At 42.6% G+C, this 18,974-nt stretch overlaps 1 protein-coding gene across 2 annotated transcripts in view; it reads right to left on the bottom strand.

Moving 5' to 3' along the window:
- The window catches only part of PPP2R5A (protein phosphatase 2 regulatory subunit B'alpha), a 47,852-nt gene extending 42,193 nt beyond the window's left edge, over positions 1-5,659 (bottom strand). The window contains exon 1 of one of the 2 annotated variants that reach the window (XM_074863666.1): positions 4,627-5,659. In XM_074863666.1, the coding sequence (XP_074719767.1) occupies positions 4,627-4,777 (151 nt within the window). In that variant the 5' untranslated portion in view covers positions 4,778-5,659. The remainder of the gene's footprint in view (positions 1-4,626) is intronic. The other variant, XM_074863665.1, reaches the window with a different exon arrangement.
- Between the last annotated feature and the right edge of the window lie 13,315 nt (positions 5,660-18,974).

Genomic DNA, 18,974 nt, shown 5'->3' with positions numbered 1-18,974 from the left:
TCTGAAATAAAGATCATCTCTCTCAAGGAAAAACTCACCCAACAAGATCGCAGTTGCAAGAGATGTTGAATTCAGAAGGTAGAGGATGGGGGACTACAGAAGAGGAAATAACCATGAATCATGAAGGATACAAGATAAAGTGCAAATCCGAGACAGAAAACTGTCATTTCACTGACAAATATTTATTAAGGGTGTAGTAAAAGTAAACCATTCTCAGGTTCTGAGGGACATTTTCCTTTGGGGAGCAAAACCAATTTAATATGAGAATTCCTCTCAGCTGTTTTTAACTCCACTTAGTTTTGTTGCTCTGAAGCACACAGTATATGACTCCAAACATTCGAAGTTTAAGGTTTGAACTGACCCTGGTAGATTTAATAACGTTAAAATTTTCCCCATAAGCAAGCTTATTAGGCCTTCCTGTAACGTTTCCACAAAAGCTTAGCTTGAACACAACACCTGGTTTTCAATCAAACACAAGCTCTCTCTCAAGGGTTTAAGTACAGAAAATACTATTGTTAACACCTATTTTAGATCCCGTATTTCAATGTTAAAACTACACATTGGAAGGTCTTCTTAAAAATGTCTTATTCCAGTATACTTCACCACTGTAACTCTCAGCCCCACAGAGATCATTATAACCATCGCTAGCCTGTGGTTGAAAGATTTTTGGACCACCTTCCAGTTCTTCTGCTGTAAGGGCCAGAGTTTTCTTGGTGGGGAGACAGTTTAATTTGGAAGTGAATACTAAGAATTTCTTCTCATATATTTATTCTCTGAGCATGATATAGGAATTAAGCCTGTGGTGACATGCATCTCCCCAAATGGATATTCACTATTAAGATCACAGAAAGGCATCAGGAAATGTTTATTCATTCCAGCTGCACTTGACATGTTCGGTACACAGGGAAAAAAGTGTATTTGCTTTACAACCGGACAGACCATATTAATTGTACTAAATAAAAGCAACAAGTTGTGCTTTCTATTCACCATTTTCCACCTGTATTTTTACATGCTTCTTCAACCAAAAATGACAAACAAGTATGCATACATTTACTGTAATGAGTCAGATCAGGTTCCAAGGTCAAGTTGTATCTCTTTTTTCAAAAATTAAGGTAACTGCATGTGCTATCACAGCCTTTTAAAACAACTTGCTATTGAGACAAAATTACCGCTTCTTAAGATGTTAAAAATAACACTTCCTTTGCCAGATTTCTTTAAACTCACCACTCTCAGAATTGTCCATGAAGTGATAAAATCCTGCTGTTAACCAGCACATTACTTGGCTGCAGATTTTTCAAAGGATTTGTATTATGTAAACTATAAAGTAACGAAATGAAAAGGAGATGGGGGGAAGCAACTTCAACTTCTAACAGGTTTAACAAGAGGGTTTTTTTCTTTTAAATACAGTCACTGGGTCTTCAGTATTTCTTATTCAGCTTCTAAAGAGTACAGTAAAATGGACACTCTCCTAAATGACAAACACACAGGAAACTTGCTAACTTAACTGAAGAACACATTACTAATTATTTTATGTATCCTGACATGAGTCAGGTTTTGCTGAGCTTTTATCTAAAAATTATAGATATCATCACACACAAAAATAAGCCAAATGTTAATGACAACACACAGTCTTGCTGCCCTTCCTCTCAATCTCACTTCCCCAACAAAACCTCCAAAGTGAAGAGTACCTACTATTTGGGACTGTTACCTACCACTTGCAGATATAGTTCCTCTCCTAGCAGTCATAGAATATGCAGTCAAATTAAGGAATTTTGGTAATACGCACCAGCAGTACAATTAACTCCAGAAATATGTACAGGCTTTCAAACAACACAACTACGAAAGCATGTTACACAATCTGATCTGGCCATTTCAGTGGCAAACAAACAACAGTCCCTAGATAAAAGGGAAAAAACCCACAACACTATCTACCCAAGAAGGTAGGTTTTAAAGTGGATGGGTAATTTTTATTTTTATTCTGGAACATGTCTCCTTCCAGTAAAGTAGATGTAAGTATTTTAGGCCACAAACCTATTGGGGAGTTTTAGAATACTGTTTATACTTACTTCGGAATATTTTTTCTTAAAAGTGATGAAACAAGACAGTAACTATAAACAAGATGAAATATTTTACAGCAGCATAATACCAAACTGCTTTTTCATCTACAAAATGCTTCTTTTCTCCCAATACAAGCTTCAAACACCTCAGATTTAACCATTTATTTGAAGATATCTGGAAAAGCAAAAAGTCTTAACCTAATTTCATAAGTGTATGCCGAGCACCCTCAGGCATCAGTACGACTGTACTTTCCTTTTTCAGCCCCTCCCTAGGAACACTCATCTACTACTCTGTAGATGATACTACACTGGCAGCATCGCAACTATTACTGAATTCCATATTAACTTTAAATAATAAAGCAAAGCTTCATCTTCCCAAGACATACGTGATTAGAACAAGAAGTTTTACAAAACGATACATTTATAGAGAAAGCAAACACTTCCCTTCTAGAAGCTTTTTAGGTTTGGGGGGCAGGGGAGGTTCAAAAGAGGAAGGGAGAGAGGGAGCCCCTCAAGCAGATGGAGAGAAATCATCCTATGTCCATAGCTGTGTTCAGGACAAATCTAACATCACAAACCCAAAGGAGAAAACACGCGGAAGAGCACTGTCTGACTTTCTGCTGACTGGCTAGTTAGGATACTGTAACTCACAAAAGTGTATTTTGCCCACAATTCATGTTCTGAAGCAGGTTTAGAGGGCAATTTAAATCATAAGCATAAAGACAGATGAGATCCTCCTTTAAGAATTTAAGACAATTCAAACTACTGTACAACTCTGCATAACTGAAGAAATTCCTGATAGTTTATGGCCTCAAATTTCTGAACATCTGAGCTGCTGATCCCATGCAAATCTTCTCTGTGTTATAAGGAAAAAGCTGTAAAACCACACTCACAAAACTGTAAGATTTAATCATACTGAGTTAAAAAATTAATATAAAAGTCACAGCTCGGCAAAGAATGTAAACTTGGACATTTTGCTGATTTAAACTGGAAATACTCCCTGCATAAAGTATGTATGTTTAACTGTCTGCTGGATCAGGACTCAAACTTTCTGAAGTCTGCCACCTATGTGCAATATTTACCAAGTGCTTTTTACAAGGTCTCAAGTGTGGTTTTATAAAATTAATCTGAGGAAAATATACTGTCTAAACAGCATGTGACTAAATCTTGATTTCAAACCAATTATTCCGGTTATAAATCCCTCAAATCAAACTAGTGTACCAAGACAGGACACAACTTCACAAAGCAAGCCCAAAACAAGCAGCAAGAACACCCTTGCTGTCGTTAAAGTAAAACCCAAGGCTGCTGCAACAAACATGCTAAAAAACCCAAAACAACAACCTCCCCTTGTTACTCTTCTACCCAAGCTTATTTGTGTTTAATAACATTTCTGCCAGTTTTATAGTTCATGTACATTTGCCACTCGGAAGTAGGAAGAAAAAATTGTCATGAAATACAACTCATGACTGTAAAAGCCGTGAAAATCAAACAGAAACAAAATTACTTAGTATCTAGGAATATTTTTAAGTTTGCCATATTTCATTCAGATTTGGGGTATTTGCTGCAAATCATCAGATGTTTTCCACCATCATATGATACAGCTTCAAAAACCTTAAGACTTTAACACTAGTGTAAAATTAATACGCTGGGTCATGTTAAGGTAATCTCTCTCCTGTATTTTCCAGGTCCCTGTCAAATACTTTAATAACAAGTTTATATTCTCTGCCTAATAATTTTTGTAATTCTTAGAAGAAGAAATACACAGAAATTTATTTTGACTTTCAAAGGTGTGGAAGGTTGCAATTAACTTTAGTTTCATTTTTGGAATCTAACGAACTGAGCCTTTTCAGATTTTAGCTCCAGTACAAAGGCTAAAACCTTCACCTAACTATTTTAACGTCAGCAATGCCAGCATCTACAATTCCCATTCACTTGTGAGCGTTCACATACAGCACCACGTAGAAGGTCTCTGAGGCAACTCCTGAACGTTAAAACAAGACGGGCAAAGCGTCATTCAAACACCGTCCAAAAGTGATGGGAAGGAACCAAACACAAACTCTCTCCGGTAACTGAGGATATTATGCCAGAGGCACAGAGTTCCTCTTTGCAAAATCCCCCGGGGGAGGAGCCACAGCTCGCTCCTAGGTTTTAGTGCTCAATTCCCTGCACTTCTCAACTCAACTTAGCGTCTCCATTTTCCGCAGTAAGCCCTCAAAAAGCACACCTGCCCTCCCAAGACTCCTAAATCTCCCCGAGGAGGGGTGGCGAGTTAATGGAGCCAGTCCCCGGGGCAGCAAACGAGAACCGACCTGTACGACACTTGTTTACGTGAGCAGAGGAGCCGAGCCCATCCGCACGCAGAATTGCTCCTGCGGGGTCCCCACCTGGAAAGCCCGGGAGCGGAGGAGGAGACGGCCAGAGGGTGCGGGGGAAGGGGACAAGCCAGGGCAGGCAGCGACAGGGCAAAGCGGTGTCAGAGGAGGCAGCCCTGGGCGGCCGGGAGCACCGGCACCTGTAGCCCCAGGGCTGGGGCGAGCAGGGGAGGGCCGGGAAGGACGCCGGACCGTACCTTTGAGCTGGGGCAGCGGCGAGAGCTCCACCTGGCTGCTCTGGCTGCGGAACTGCGAGGAGCCCTGCGAGCGCTTCTGCCTCTGAGCCTTGCGCACCGATTTCCGTGTGAAGCCATCCACTTTCTCCGCGGCAGAGATGGCCGCCGACATGGCTGGGCGGTGAGGCGGCGCGGGGGGACGTCGCTCTCCAGAAGCATATATTAAAGCGGAGGAAGAAGCGGGCGAGCAAAAAAGGGGCTTTAAAAAAAAAAAAAAAAAAAAAGACAAAACCAAAAGAAAGCCAAGTCCTCCCTGCCCGCGTACACCACAGCGACGGGAAGAAAGGAGGAGAGGGCTGGCGTCCGAGCGGCGAGCGGGGCGGCGGCGGGGCCGGCTGCCGGGGGGCTCCTGGGTCCGGGCTGCCGCCTGGCTCCTCAGTTCCTGCTTCCCTCGCCGTTTCCTCTCCGTGCGGAGCCGGCTGCCGGGGAGGCGGAGGAGAGCGGCGGCCGGCGGGAGACCGGAAGGGGGGGAGGAGGGAAGGGAAAAACAAACAAACAAACCCGACGACAACTTTGCCCGGCGGGGCGGGCAGGCGCCAAACTTTCCCGCCGCGGGGGGGTGAGGGGGTGGAATGGGGGACGACGGACACGGGACGGACCGGGCTCCCACTCTCTTTAGGGCAGGCGCGACGAGAGCCGCCGCGGGCCGGGCTCGGCGGCGCCGCTGCCCCGCTCCCGCCTCGCTCGCTCCGCGCCCCCCTCAGTCGGTCTCGCCTGCGCCAGCCCGCGCCGAGCCCGCTGTCATCGGCCGGACTCGCCCCTGGGCCGAGCTCGCCGGGGAGGCGGCTTCCACTCCCCAGTCGCTCGCTTCCACACGCCCCTTCTCCGCCTTCAACTGCCGCCGGGCGCTCCCCGCGCCTCCGCCGTCATCCTGCCCCCTCCCGCTCCGCCGGGGGCCGCCAGGAGTGTCTCCGCCCGCCGCAGCCGCGCCGCCAGAGCCCCGGAGCCGGCAGGCGAGCGGCCGCACAACTTGCCGGAGCGAGTGGAGTTGAGGGGAGGAAGGAGGGGGAAGGGGCGGGGCGGAGGCGACCGCCAAAGGGGCGAGAGGAGCCGCCGTCGCTGACGGCGCTGGGTGATTGACGGCACCGAGCAGCCAATGAAAGAAGACGATCGTGGAACACCCCCCCCCCTCCTCTGCTCAGGGCTTTGAGGAGGACGCGGGAGCTGGTACGCGCACCGTGGATGGCGTGATTGACAACACGCTTCTCCAACCGAGAGGAAGGGAGGTGGGGTGGGCGGGGTTTTCCTGGCCGACGTAAAAGGCGAGGGAAGGAAGGGGAAGGGGTGGAGGTGGTGGGTGGGGCGAGCGTCGGCCAATCCGCGCCGGAGGGCGGTCGCGGGGCTGGGAGGGGGGAAGCGGCCAGCGGCGGCGCGGGGCTGTTGGGCGCGCGACGCTGCCGTTACCGGGCCGCCCCGTTACCGAACCGCCCCTGGCTGCAGCCGCCGTCGTAGGCGGCGAAGGCCTTTTTCTCCTTGCAGAGCCCGAGCCCGCTCGCTGCCGCTTCTGTGGAGACTTGAGCCGGCGCGGGGGTCGGCGACGGGGAGCCGGCGCAGCCGGGATCCCGGGCCGGGGCTCTCTTCCCGCCGCTGGCGCCCTGCCCCGGCCGGGTGTGGGCTGTGAGGGGGTGGTGCGAAAAGGAGGAGGAGGAGGAGGTGCGAGCGGAGAGGGCGGCTGTCCCAACGTGGGGCCTTGCCCCGGGGCCCGAGACACGCCTCCGCCCCTGGGGCCGGGCCGTGGGCGCGGTGAGCGAGCCGGAGCTCCGGGCTCCGGTGTGCCCTGCGGGGCGAGGCCTGCGAGGCAGGGCGGGGCTCGCCTGGCAGTGCTGGAGGAGCTGCTGCTGCTGGGAAAGCAGCACTCGCGCTTGGTGCTTTCAACGAGCCGTTAGCAGCCGCACACCGCAACGAGATGATGCTCCTGGCTGGCGGGGGAAACCGCCGGAGCGGTGTTTAACTGTGAGCAGGGCGCCCCGGGAGCCACGGCAGCGCGCGGATGTGTTTCATGTCATCTTCAGACTACTTCTTGCCCACCCGCCTGGCACCTCAGCGTTTTTGGTCGTCTTCACATCTCCAGATGAATTTGGCTCTTGGGAGTCTCTGTTACCATGGCGTTTACTTTCTCGCACTGAGTCAGAGTCTCGTTTTGCAGGCTGAAGGCACAAAACTGCCTGAAACAAGCACGTGCTTAACTTTCAAGGAGTAAATATTTATGGAGTAACTAATTCTTCTGCTTTGTACAATTTCCATGGTGGAGGCTGGAGTTAGGCTGTGAGAAATGAGAACTGTGACTGCTGCAGCAGATGTAAATCATGATGGTGCATGCAGTACAGGGCTGCATTAAAGCCTGACTTTTGCTCGGTCCCGCTTCCGTATATGAACAGCCCCTCCTTTTGAACTGCAAACGTGGGAGCCCTTAGCTTGTAGCTGTTCACGTAGAGATAAGTTTTATGCACATCAGCACATTTCTTCTCACTACATAGTTTTAGGTACCAATTCAGCAAATAAGTATTTGTAGTATTATAAATACACGCTCAAGTTTCAGTAGCTGTGGTGGGACATAAATACGTCCAAACGTGCTTGTTAAATGCCTTCATGAGTTAATCTTTATATGTAAAATCAAAATCCAAGTGTAGATTATAGCTTTATGCAAGCATACAAGCTGACTCTGGAAGCCTCTTCAATATAAACTTTTGTCTGTGTTTCCTTCTGTCATTCTTTCCTTTTTCCTTTGTCAGCAAAATCTTTACTAGCTTTTTAATGTATGATTATTTGTGCACCTCCCGTCTTTTTTGCTTTTGGTGAAATAATCTTTAGCCTTTGGAAACAGATGGAGAGTACTCTAAGAGAATTCTTTTCTGTATACTTCAGACTCAATTCTGGATACAGCGTATCTAGAAATGATAGGGGGTAAGTGTAATATACTGTTATCTTTCTTGTAGGTGTATAGACTTTTTATTTCATTTTTTTAATGTGTTACAAAAGACAGTCTTTAGACACTAGTTCTTTAAACTGCTGGCTCATGTATTCATTGCAGTAAAGGAAACCCTTACGTGGTTAATTTGCATTTCACAGAGCGCTAAGGCCCAGACCCTGTATCGGTGTGTTCCTCTGTTCTTGCCTGCCCTCCAACAGCTGTCATTTTCTTCTGCATCCATTTTTAGAAAGTGACACTGCCCAGTGTGTCCTGTATACTGTTGATTGGCAACTCAAGCCTTGCTGCTTGTCCCTAGTGTAAAAGAGCCCACCTTAAAGTTTCATCAATTAAATATTTTTGAATTTGTTAATGAAAAGCCTTATATAAGTACTAAGTAACGTAAAAATACTTTTCTGAGATTTAAAAAAGTTACTAGGCTTTGGAATGGCTGCCATGCTGTTTAAAACTATGTTGTAAAAATCTGTTGAGTTGAAATTCATGATGCAAAGACCTCAGTAAATAATAGATGTAGTTTTGCAATGATGGGATTTTCATACTAATTGTACTGGAAGATATTTTCAGACCGTATCTTCGTGTATCACTCATAAAAGAAACATTGGTGAAATGTGAGTCAGCCAAACAAAAAGAAACTGTTTCATTCTCTCAAATAAATGAAAAGTGGTTTTAGCTCTTGAGTTTTCTTGTGTTTTTTTAATGTAACTCTTCTGTTTCAGAAAAGAATCATCAGCAGTTCTGTAGGCCAGCTACAGTTTCCCAAACTGAAGTGGTAATGTTTGAATTAACGTACACTTGAAATAAGTGGAATTACATGGATGTAAGAAGCCATTGGAATGTACAGGCCTGTGGGACTGGGGTATTTGGAGAAAAAAATGAAAGCAGGAGCTCTGACTGGCAATCTGAAATAGCTGCGTTTGAGAAGGCTGAAGATTGCCCTTCCCCGCTTTCTGCACATACTGCTTCCTACACAGCTGTCGGAGCTGCTCTGAGTCAGCTTCTGAACCCCCTGGTTTTTAGAGTGTATTTAAAGGCACATGGTGATGATGCCAGGTTATAAGCCGCTGGCTCCAGATCCAATTCATAAAAGTCTGAGGTGGCCACAGAGAATGTTGTGAATAGTAATTTTATGCCAAGCTATTCCCACTCTTAAGTCGGAGCCCTCAATATGCGCTGAAGCATTGATTCTGCAAAACCTCATGTATGTCTCTAACTTGACTGGGAAGAAAGCTCATTATCATTCATAATCATTATTCAAAACGGAGGAGCAACATTCTGGAACAGATTTAACTAAAAGTCACATTTGCAGTTCTTTTCATTCAGTCATAGAGATTTATTTCCTGCACTTTCTTAGCATCTTTACCCAAGAGCGAGACCTTTGGAAAGGTGCATGAGAACATGACATATCATTGACTTACAGAATCCTGAGCAACTTGTCTTGGAAGTGTGGTGCTTTGAGTACCAGGTTGCTACCGAATTTTTGCTACAGGGAGTTGCCTGGTTGCCAGCAGACGAGGAGTTAACTACAGGTCTGCTTTCCCATTCCTCTGTACAGATGCTCAGAAACCAAGCTACAAGAAATCTAGCTCTTCTCAGAGACAGTGGGAGGAATATTTTAGTAAAGAGGATGCCCTAAGTGGGTGAACCCTCATCCAGAAACGTTTGTGGAGAGAGGTTATGAAAACTTACTTTTATTTCCTTCTCAAAATGAAAATTTTTAAGGAAAAGCCCTGTTGGCTGCAACTGTGCTTATATTTACTACTGCACCACCCCATCAGTTTTTTGGGGTCTTTCAACTAACTTAAAACACCTTCTGGGCTAAGGCTGTGCTCTTTCAAGCATGCATGGAATTAAGTTTAAGCACTTGGACTGTCCCAGTAAAACCACATGAGCTGTTCACATAATTCAGGTAAAACTGTATGTTTACATGTTCTGTGGTCTGCACTAGCTAGTCACTATCTAGCAGAAGAGTTCCCAAGTCTTCTGCTTGATAAATCCTTAAATATAGCACTGGTTATCTCAGGGACCATCTGTCACCTTCCTCCCAAAGCAGGATTTGAAATTCTGGGATTGGAATTCAGAGATTAATTGGTGAGACCGTCTTTGTAAGGGCCCTGAGTTCGATTTCCTTCGGCATACCTATGAATACGTCATTACAGTCTTTCCAGGCAAAACTATGTGTATGGGTATGTGCAGGCAATGGATTGTTAAAACTAGCTCTGATTCATGTTGTTATTTTAAAAACCTTTAAATTAAATCTTCTGTTAGACAACCAGTGTGATTGTGTTACAAATAAAAAATGTATTATAAGAAATTTGCACACACAGGCACACACACACTCGTACACTGATTATCATAACTGATAGTCCGATGAAAATGTATCCCAATTAACTCCTTAATTTTGCCTATGTCTTGAACCATCATTTTGGGTGGAAACAGTGCTGTCTGAGAACTCAACAGCAGTCTTTCTGGCTCGGTAAGAGGCAAAGCATCCCTTAGGGATATAGGTTTACAACTAAGCTTTCAAAGTCAGTTAACATCTTTGCCATAATGACATTTCCTTAGCAAAAAGCTACAGAACATGAGCATATGTGTATTTATTAATCTGTTCTCTGTGCTGAATATTTGTTTGCATTTTATATATAAAATGGGGAAAGATCTTCAGCAAGAGGAGTAGATTCATAGTATTTTTAAATGTAACAAAAGGCACTTGTATTCACTGAAATGCAAAAAAAGACCCTCTAACCAACCAACCACCACCACCACAAAACACTGTAGCCCTTCCTCTACCACTTTCTAAACGCTTCTGTCTGGGGCAAACCAGACCTTTGTAAATGCCATTGAGCGCTATCCTCAGCATTGCAGTCTTCTATAAAGATTGTTCAACATGGCATTTAGAAAATAAAAGGGAACTATTTCTGTTATGAAATGTTTGCATGTAAAAGCGAACACCTGGAAGCTTGAGTTCTTTCAGAAATAATTCCTAATGCTCAGTGAAGGGAATTAAACAAACAAACAGCAAGGTTTATTCTGTCAGCTTCTCAGCGGGCTAACAAGAATTACTGCATGCTAAGAATCAGCTGCTCTTGGAAACTTAATGAATGTGGCAGCCAGAAAAGTACGAAATGTAGCCAAGAGATGTAAAGCAGATATATAGGCTGTAACAAAGAGAAATGAAGAGGATTGGGAAATCTCTCCATAAATCCAAGGTGGAAAGAGTTTGCTGTACCAGGGTTTCTGAGCACTTTGACAGTGTAAAATACTTCTGTAAGGAATTGGTTTTGCGTGTTGAATTGTAATTCTATTCCCTTGTAATTCTATTCTCCTTGGAGAATAATAGCAGAAAAGTATTTTTATATTTTCGTCTGTGTCTGCTGTGATTTAGCAACTGGAAACAAAGAGCCAAGTCTGCTGAAAAGCCAGTTCTCCATGGCCCACTAACAAGTGGGCTGGCACCCATTGTCTGCAAATCTGTCCTCTCTAACCAGGCTCAATTTCAAACTATACCTTTCCAGGGGCATTTTTTAAACCTTTTTTGCAAAAGCAGAATGAGTGCTATTAGTAGGGAGAAGTCTTAAATATTGATTAATTATAATCAGTCCCTTACCTCCCAGGTTAATGAATGAAATCAAGTCACATGCACTTGTAGATACTACTAATTTATCATATAGGCTATGCAGCTTTTGTGTGCAGTTCTTTCACGTTTTCAAGTTTTTCTCAACTGTATTGGAGCTGCAAAAGAGGCTAATAAAAGACAGCTGTGGTTCTTGCGTAATAACATGACTCCCAGAGCTGGATCTTTAGATGGGGGAAAAAAGAAGTAAGACTTGAAATAAAGTGGTAAGCATGGGTAAGCACACAGAAGAGGTTGATGTGAGCTTTAGAGAGATGTAAATAACGTTTATAGTAATGTAGTCATTTGTCCTTTTGTCTGTAACATCTAAAAATATTTATTTTTGCCAGCAGATGAAATGCATGGTCTTGCTGAGATTTCAGAAGTATGTACCTCCATGTTAGGATTGGTCTACCTTGGGGAAATGTACTGCCTTCCCTGTAGCAGGAGAGCCACAGTGGTCGACTTAAAGCAGCACAGTAATGCCTGTGATTTTTCCTTATGTAGATGTGCTCTTAGTCATGATGGTAAAGGCAGCGGTGCTTGTTTCTGCCACGGTGAAATGTGACATTATAGCAAAAGCTGTCTCACGTCATTGTCTAGAGCAGGACCCCAGCGTTTCCCTGCTTTCGCTGAAGGATGAAGCACCTTCGGTGACCTGACTTGCTCTCCTTCCAGCGGATCTGACACCACAGTCACTAAGCACAGACCGTGCAGCAAGCTCACTTAATCCTACCCGGCGAACACGTGAGCCACAGTTTGTGTTTCAGTCTGTAAATTGTTCTTTTGTTTTGCAGGCTTTACTGAACACAGTTTTATTTCATGTGACTGTGCTATTTATGGAGGAGTAAATATTGCCGGGGGTCTATTTAAAAAGGCCAGTGACCTGGATTTTTTTCCATTTGAATTATCTCCAAGAGTCAGACATGCTTAACAACTGATTTTTTTCCCTTGTTGCTGTAGATTGCAATCATTTCTAATGTCTTAGATCAACACCAACCAAAAAGACAGAGATTTTGAGAGAAATAAAGCTTCATGTAGTACAAATGTGATTAGACAGTATGCAACCTTGCCATTTTTGGAAGAGATGAATTTCATCCTGAATTACCAGTTGTCAACATAGCATGTTTTTAACCTCGGAATATTTGCCTTTTCATACCATTATCGTAATTTCAGTTCATAACTCTAGTTTGTTACTTTTTTTTTTACTTTTTTTCAATTGTTTTTCCACATATTATAAATAAATAAAACCTCATGTTTTCAGAAAGGGAAGATTTAAAGAGAGCAAATGTTCTTCTTGCTGCTCTTGCAATCTAAATAGCAGTATTGCTTTACTATTTAAGAAGCAGAAAGTTAAACATTGCCAAGAAAGTAGTGCTATATTTCCACTTTCAAGAAAGAGCTTTGTGAATGCAAACAGGTAGTCAAATGTCAGGAATATTAAATATGTTTGAGTATTCTTAAAAGATGAGTCAACTGTATTTTTTTAATATATAACATTTTTAACAGTGTAGGGTTGATCACAGTAAATATAATGGACTCCAACCTGAAATTTTCCTGTAGACATACTTATCTTTACTCGGTCATGTAGAATCATAAAAAGATACAGTTTTCATACTGAATGCCATTCAGTATATGTTCTAAAGTTTGTGGAGTTTACCATGCTGTTACAAAGTACCCTGGCTTCAGTGCAAAGCTGGCTTCAGAAGTCACAACCCACTTTTTCCCTGGAAGGGTGGAGCAGGATGGGGATGGGATTCTCTCAGGTCAAAGCCATCATCTCACCTGACCACATTTCTTCAAAATCTCATCTTTACAGGGGAAGGAGCATACTGGACAACACTTAGATAATTTTAAACCCTTAGGAAGTAAATGATGAGAACATCTTTAATATTATTCTGGCTCAAAGCACACTGCGCCATGGAATAGCCATGCTGTACAAGTTGCCTGTGCATAAGTCCTACCATTCCTGCTTAGCCCTTCAGGAACACGCCAACAAGCAATGGCAGAACTTCTTGTCCTGTTGATGTCTTAGGAAAGACGGTTAGTTCAAGGTGTTGGGAAAAACATTCCATATTGCTAGTCAAACTAATAGAAATTTCAATTGACATTTCTTCAAATGAAACAAAATGGAAGCCTTGGAAAAAATATTTTACAGAGAATAAAGCCTTTTCTGAAGGTTTTCCACTCGAGCCCATCACTGATTACTTTGACCTTCTCTCATTTTTAGTGTCCCTTTTCAAACACTGGAATTGACCAGTAGGTTATTTCACATTTTAAAAAGACATCATCTTCCTTGAGTCAGAATTGTTACTGTGAAATGAACTGCTGTCAGTGACACCTACAGCCTCCATTAAGATGAGTCGTACAAGTGCTGTTTCATTCTCGATTGTAACATATGTTTTCAGTTCTCATTTGTATTACTAAACAAGAGTTTTCAGATTCTAACTCAAACCATCTTTCAAAATTAAATTAGCTAAACCCTAATTAGCCAGCACTGATCAGAACAGATTGCAATGACTACATATGCTACCCCAGTCTATCTCTTCGTTAAAAAGCTGCCAGCTTTTAAGGAAAGAAAAAAATTCAGAATACATTCTGTCTTAATAGACCTCAGAACTGTCTGAGGTGAAGCAGAATGATTATAGTATAACCAAGCACCTGCTGTAATTCCTTTCTAGGTTATTTCTCACTGATTAATAAGTTAAAACATAAAACAGACCTTGAAGGAAAAATATGCTAAACTGTTTAGTAATGTCTGCCCTCATACAGGGGTATCTCAGAATCTTCTTCCATTTTCCCCCTTCTGTAAAAACTGGTGGCCTGATTCTTCTCTACTGTAATTTTTGGAGGCCATAAAGCCACCAAAGCTGACAAAGATACATTGACACAAAATGTACTAACATGTCATTAAGGACCAACTCCTCAAATGAGCCTGAAGGCCAGATTTTATAATAAAAAAAAAATGTAAATATGCAGGAATGTATTTTTCTGAAATTAAAATTTATTTTTAAATTTCAGTTTTTCTTCAGAATTATCGTTAAAGTGGGTGTCTGGAAAGCAAAGCCATGCATTTTCTTACAGAACAGGTCGTCATCTGAAGTACAAGCTGATCTGCCAGTAAGACTTGGTGCTGTTCTGAGAGGACTGGTTCTAAAGGCAACTCATGATCCTGATCTCCCTGCTACAGTTAAAAACATTAAATGTATACAGGGATAGGACTGGACTAAGACTATACATATATACAATCTTAAATATATATATTTGGTATAGATATTTATATATTCTGAAATATATATACTTCGGGCCAGGATACCTCTACCTACTATTGGCTTGGGTTAGACATCTTGCTAGGCTAACATCCATCTCCATAGCCATTGCCTGTCTGATTGCTTCTAGTGTCCTACCACTGCATTATGTTAAATGACAAATCTGTATTTAATTTTATACTGTATGTTCCATTCTGGTTATTCTGTTAAGAGTTAGTTAAGTTCAAGACAGTCCCTTGATTTGACAGAATAAAAGGGTCTGCAATGTCCCTTTGCACTGGGCCACTTCAGCAGCTCTTCATTGAGTTATCTGCCTAATAATTGCAGAGTTTGGTGTCAGGTCTCCCAGGTCCATGCAATCCTCAACACCAAGTATCTCCAACAAAACCAGATGCATTTGCTGTACCCTTCTGCAAGTTAATGAAATGATCCGTAGGGGTCCTGTCCCGCCATGAGCAGGAAATCACACAAGGCACTGGTTCCCAGCCTTTCTGTTGCTGGTGCCCATCGATGTTCCCTCCTGATGCCCCTCTGTGCTGCACACACTGCCTCCTTCCTCCCCTCCTTGCCTTCAGCATCTTTGTGCTGCTTCTTGTGGGGGGTGCTGCTGCCTCCCCTCCCTTTTTCACCCGGGTGGTGTCCTGCTCTCCTACCACTTCCACCAGCTGCAGTCAGGATGATTTCTGGCCCTCATTCATATGAGTCTGTCCTGAACTTTCTCTGCCCAGAGCTGGCATGAGTCGCGCAGAATTTATCAGCCTGCTCCATGCCTCACCTGTGTTACAGGCATTCATTAGTTGGGAACCAGTGCAATGAAGTGTAGCACTGTGCCTGGGTCTACTCTGCTTGTCTTAAAATAATAATGATGATTGAGAGGGCTTTCATAAGAAAAATAATTGCAATTACCGTTTCCATAGGATGCATCACGCTGTCACTGTATGCACTGCCCGCTTGCTACCCCACTGCCTGTGGAAGCTTCTTGTCTTCTGGGGAGCCACCACTGGTACACGTCCTTGAAGCAGCTTAGAAACTTATGAAATAGGAGAGTATTTCATGTCTGATAAATTAAGGCAATCAAGGAAAACCATAATTGGGTTTGGACATGGATTACTTTGTAGATTAAAGACATTTAACATGCATTTATCACAAAATTGCATCAATGCACCTGAGCTGATACAGTGTGTGAAAAATAAGGCAGAAAAATGTTAAGTGTTATTTCAACATAATCGTTGGTAAAACTGATCCCAAAATATTCAGCGCTGTTATGATTTCAATGGTATGAATTAAAAAAATAGACTTTGTTGCATTGACCTTGTTGCTCCTCTCTAACCTAAGAATGATTACTCTGACTTTTGGACTTGTATGGCTGGTAAGAAGCATCACTAGTAAGTTTGCTGAGTTGAGAGTTTTTAAAGTACTGTCGCTGTGTCCTGAATTTCTTGTATAGTATGTTTTTATTCTGTCCATGTCAACAGCTGTACTGCGCCATGGGTCAGATGTCATGCTGTGGAACATAGGCCTGCTTTTCCAGTGTACAAATTGAAGTGTTCAGAAAAAGAGAGGGGTATAATTAAAAGATGTCTTCCAGCTTTATTCAATACAGGCACAGTTGACTACTATTCTAGATCACTCTAACGAATAGAAGATGGGATCACTTCTTCTGACAACTTCTGTTGATATTCACTGCATTTCCAAAATAATGTAGTCAAATTGCTATAATAACAGCATATATTTATAATTTCTGTGGTTGGAAATGACCCATTCGTACCTCCAAATATGTACCTTAGATCAAAAATTGTTTTCTGTCTTCAGCAATTTTTATCACAGAGGTTTCAGAGGATGTATAAGTTCTCACCTTCTTATTTAAAAAGTATCTTCACTGTAGTCCAGTGTTGAATGGGCTGTTGTCTACACATATAATTACTAAACACTACGAAAAACTGTATATTTCTTTAGTGTTTGTTTGTCCAACAGAGCAGTGGGGATTTCAAACACTGATATTTGTGTCTGCAGTTTTATTATTGCCATTGACTACCTTTTTTGTAGGGAAAAAAAGGGTGAAATTTCAAAATCATTGTTACCGAAGTCTTACTTAAATATTGGTGTTAATTGACTTGTCTGATCAGCTGCTGTTTATGGGACTAAAGTAGGCTCAGAAATGAGTGCTGCAATCTGTCTTAAAAAAAACCCTAAAACATCCCTTTTAGACAACATTTAAACGCTGTTTGATCCCAGGCATATGGGGTGGCCAGCATGTTCTACACTTCTTATGAATTTTGGACAATGTTATTATGAATGTCGTATTTTTAATGTGTAACAGACGGTTTGCTGACTGGGTCTATACCACATACTTGTCAGAGTGATGAAGAGCCATTGACTTTAATGGCTGTACCAGATAAAGTGGAAAGTTCTCAAACAGGAAGAAGGAACAGAAATTAAGAGAATGGCAGTCCCAGAGGGACTCACAGAGGGAACAAAGGAGAAGATTTATTAAGTTCTTCAAAGGTTTTGAATGGGAAAAAAAGGTGATTTTTTGAAGCAGAGAAAGGAGGTGCAATTTAACTATGAGACCCTACAATGTCAGAGAAAGGAATCTTGATTTTGACGAGAAGCAGTGAAATGCAAGAAGATTGTAGATATGCTAGAGGATGTCTGACATATTGCCAAATAATGCTGTGGAAACGGAGGCTTGGAAAATATTGTTTATTATTATTGTGTGCATGACTGTGTATTTCTTTTGTGAGCTAAGTGCAAAGTCACTTGTTTCAGAGTTCAGTACAAAGTCTACATGGCTATGAACCCTGCTTTGCACAGACACCCAGAGACTTACACACAGCCTGAACCTATGCAGCTGCAGGCACCTACTTGAGGTGTGTAAACGTTAAGCCTGCTAACCAAGGCTCCCTCTAGTCAGTGGAGCAAGCTAGGCACTCTGTAGTGGAAACTCACATCTCAGATGGGCTGAATTGCTCTCTGGAGACCACCTGTCTCTCTACACTGACTACAGAAGTAACTTACCATGACCATCATCTCATGTAGGTGCTGGGCATGACTTGGCCAGGTCTTTGGCTTCTAAAGGCCAAAACATGTACAAAGCTGAAGCTATAGAAAAGGATTCATGAAGCTCACTGGCAACCAGAGCCTATGACTATACAAGTAAATCAAACGGTGCAGGGACTGTTCCCAGGTACTGGGACTCTCCCACCTCTATCTCTATGTTACTGGATCAGCACCTGGCCCAGGCTGCCCTTCCCAAGTCCCCAGTATGCCATGCACAAGCAGTCCCCTGGTTTTGAGGGTAAGAGTGTGTTCTTAATGCCAAGGGCTGGTTTCCAACAAACTTTAATTTATCAGAATGGAAGTATACTTAATCTATGAAACACCTGGAAATCACCTCACGCTCAGTTGCATTATATATTTGCACAGCCTACAGTTACTCCTTGGCCGGGTCACTCTATTACCCCAAACTGCAAAACTTGTATGTGCTATTCTTCCCTTTGTCCAACTGTTCTCCCTTTAGGAAGAGACACTTCCTAGGCACTGGCTCTTTGTTTATCACGCCTTAGAAAGTGGGTGCGACAGCTCAACTACTTTATGCTTTCAAGGAGTAGTACTGTGGGTCTGAAGAGACTTGGAAGTCTGTGCAGATGACGAGAGGAGACTGCCAGCAGCACTTGGAAGAGCACAGTTACTAGGTTTATCACTAGGATATTATAATGTTCTGGTCATCTGAGTAATAATAAGCATGTTATTTAAAGTATTTTTCTTTTGCTAGATAATGCAAAGTGAAACTAGTTTTCATTAATTTATTTGTTTCCCCCCTTGTTCTTTTATGACTATCCTAATTTCTAATAATTGTTTTGGGCCATTTTCTCAGCTCCATTACCTTAAATAAGTTCATCGCCTTCACTGAAAATATACTGATTATAGTTAGTTGAAGATCTGGCAATTTCTTTAGTCTTTTCTTAATCAGTTTATTTTTTTCTGCCCCTCCTCCCCCATTTGTTGTATTACATTTGCTGTTTTCACTCACCACTGATCTCTTTTAACTGCAAACAATCTGTCACTGTAGGAATTGTAGCACTATGTGATTTAGTGTTGCTTTTAGCTCTGCAGACCAGAGTTTAAATTCTTTGTATTACTTTCATAGGTCATATCATGCTGAGTGTCTTTAATCGGATTGCATGCTGCTATCATTTTGCTGTGTCTAAACATTAATTAGGCCTTCAGAGGAGTAAGTAGTATTAATAAGTTTAGGTAAGTTGTAATAACTAAGTAAAAAAAAGGGATTTTTATGGACCAGATAACTGAAACTGTAGGAGTTATTTTCCAATGTACAAGCATATGCAGGTTAAGAGGTTTTATTGAGTGCTGCTTGGTAAAGGTTTGTGGTTGCGTGAGGAAGGGCAGAAAAAGCAGAGAAACAGAGATAGGGCAGTAAGAAAGTGATGGCCACAGCCACAGAGGTACCAATAGTCTGGCAATGTTAACAATATTTTTT

The sequence above is a fragment of the Strix uralensis genome, chromosome 3 (genome assembly GCF_047716275.1).
Source record: "Strix uralensis isolate ZFMK-TIS-50842 chromosome 3, bStrUra1, whole genome shotgun sequence".
NCBI lineage: Eukaryota > Metazoa > Chordata > Aves > Strigiformes > Strigidae > Strix > Strix uralensis.
The sequence above is the reverse complement of the archived record's forward strand: the minus strand, read 5'-3'. Positions and strand labels throughout refer to the sequence as shown.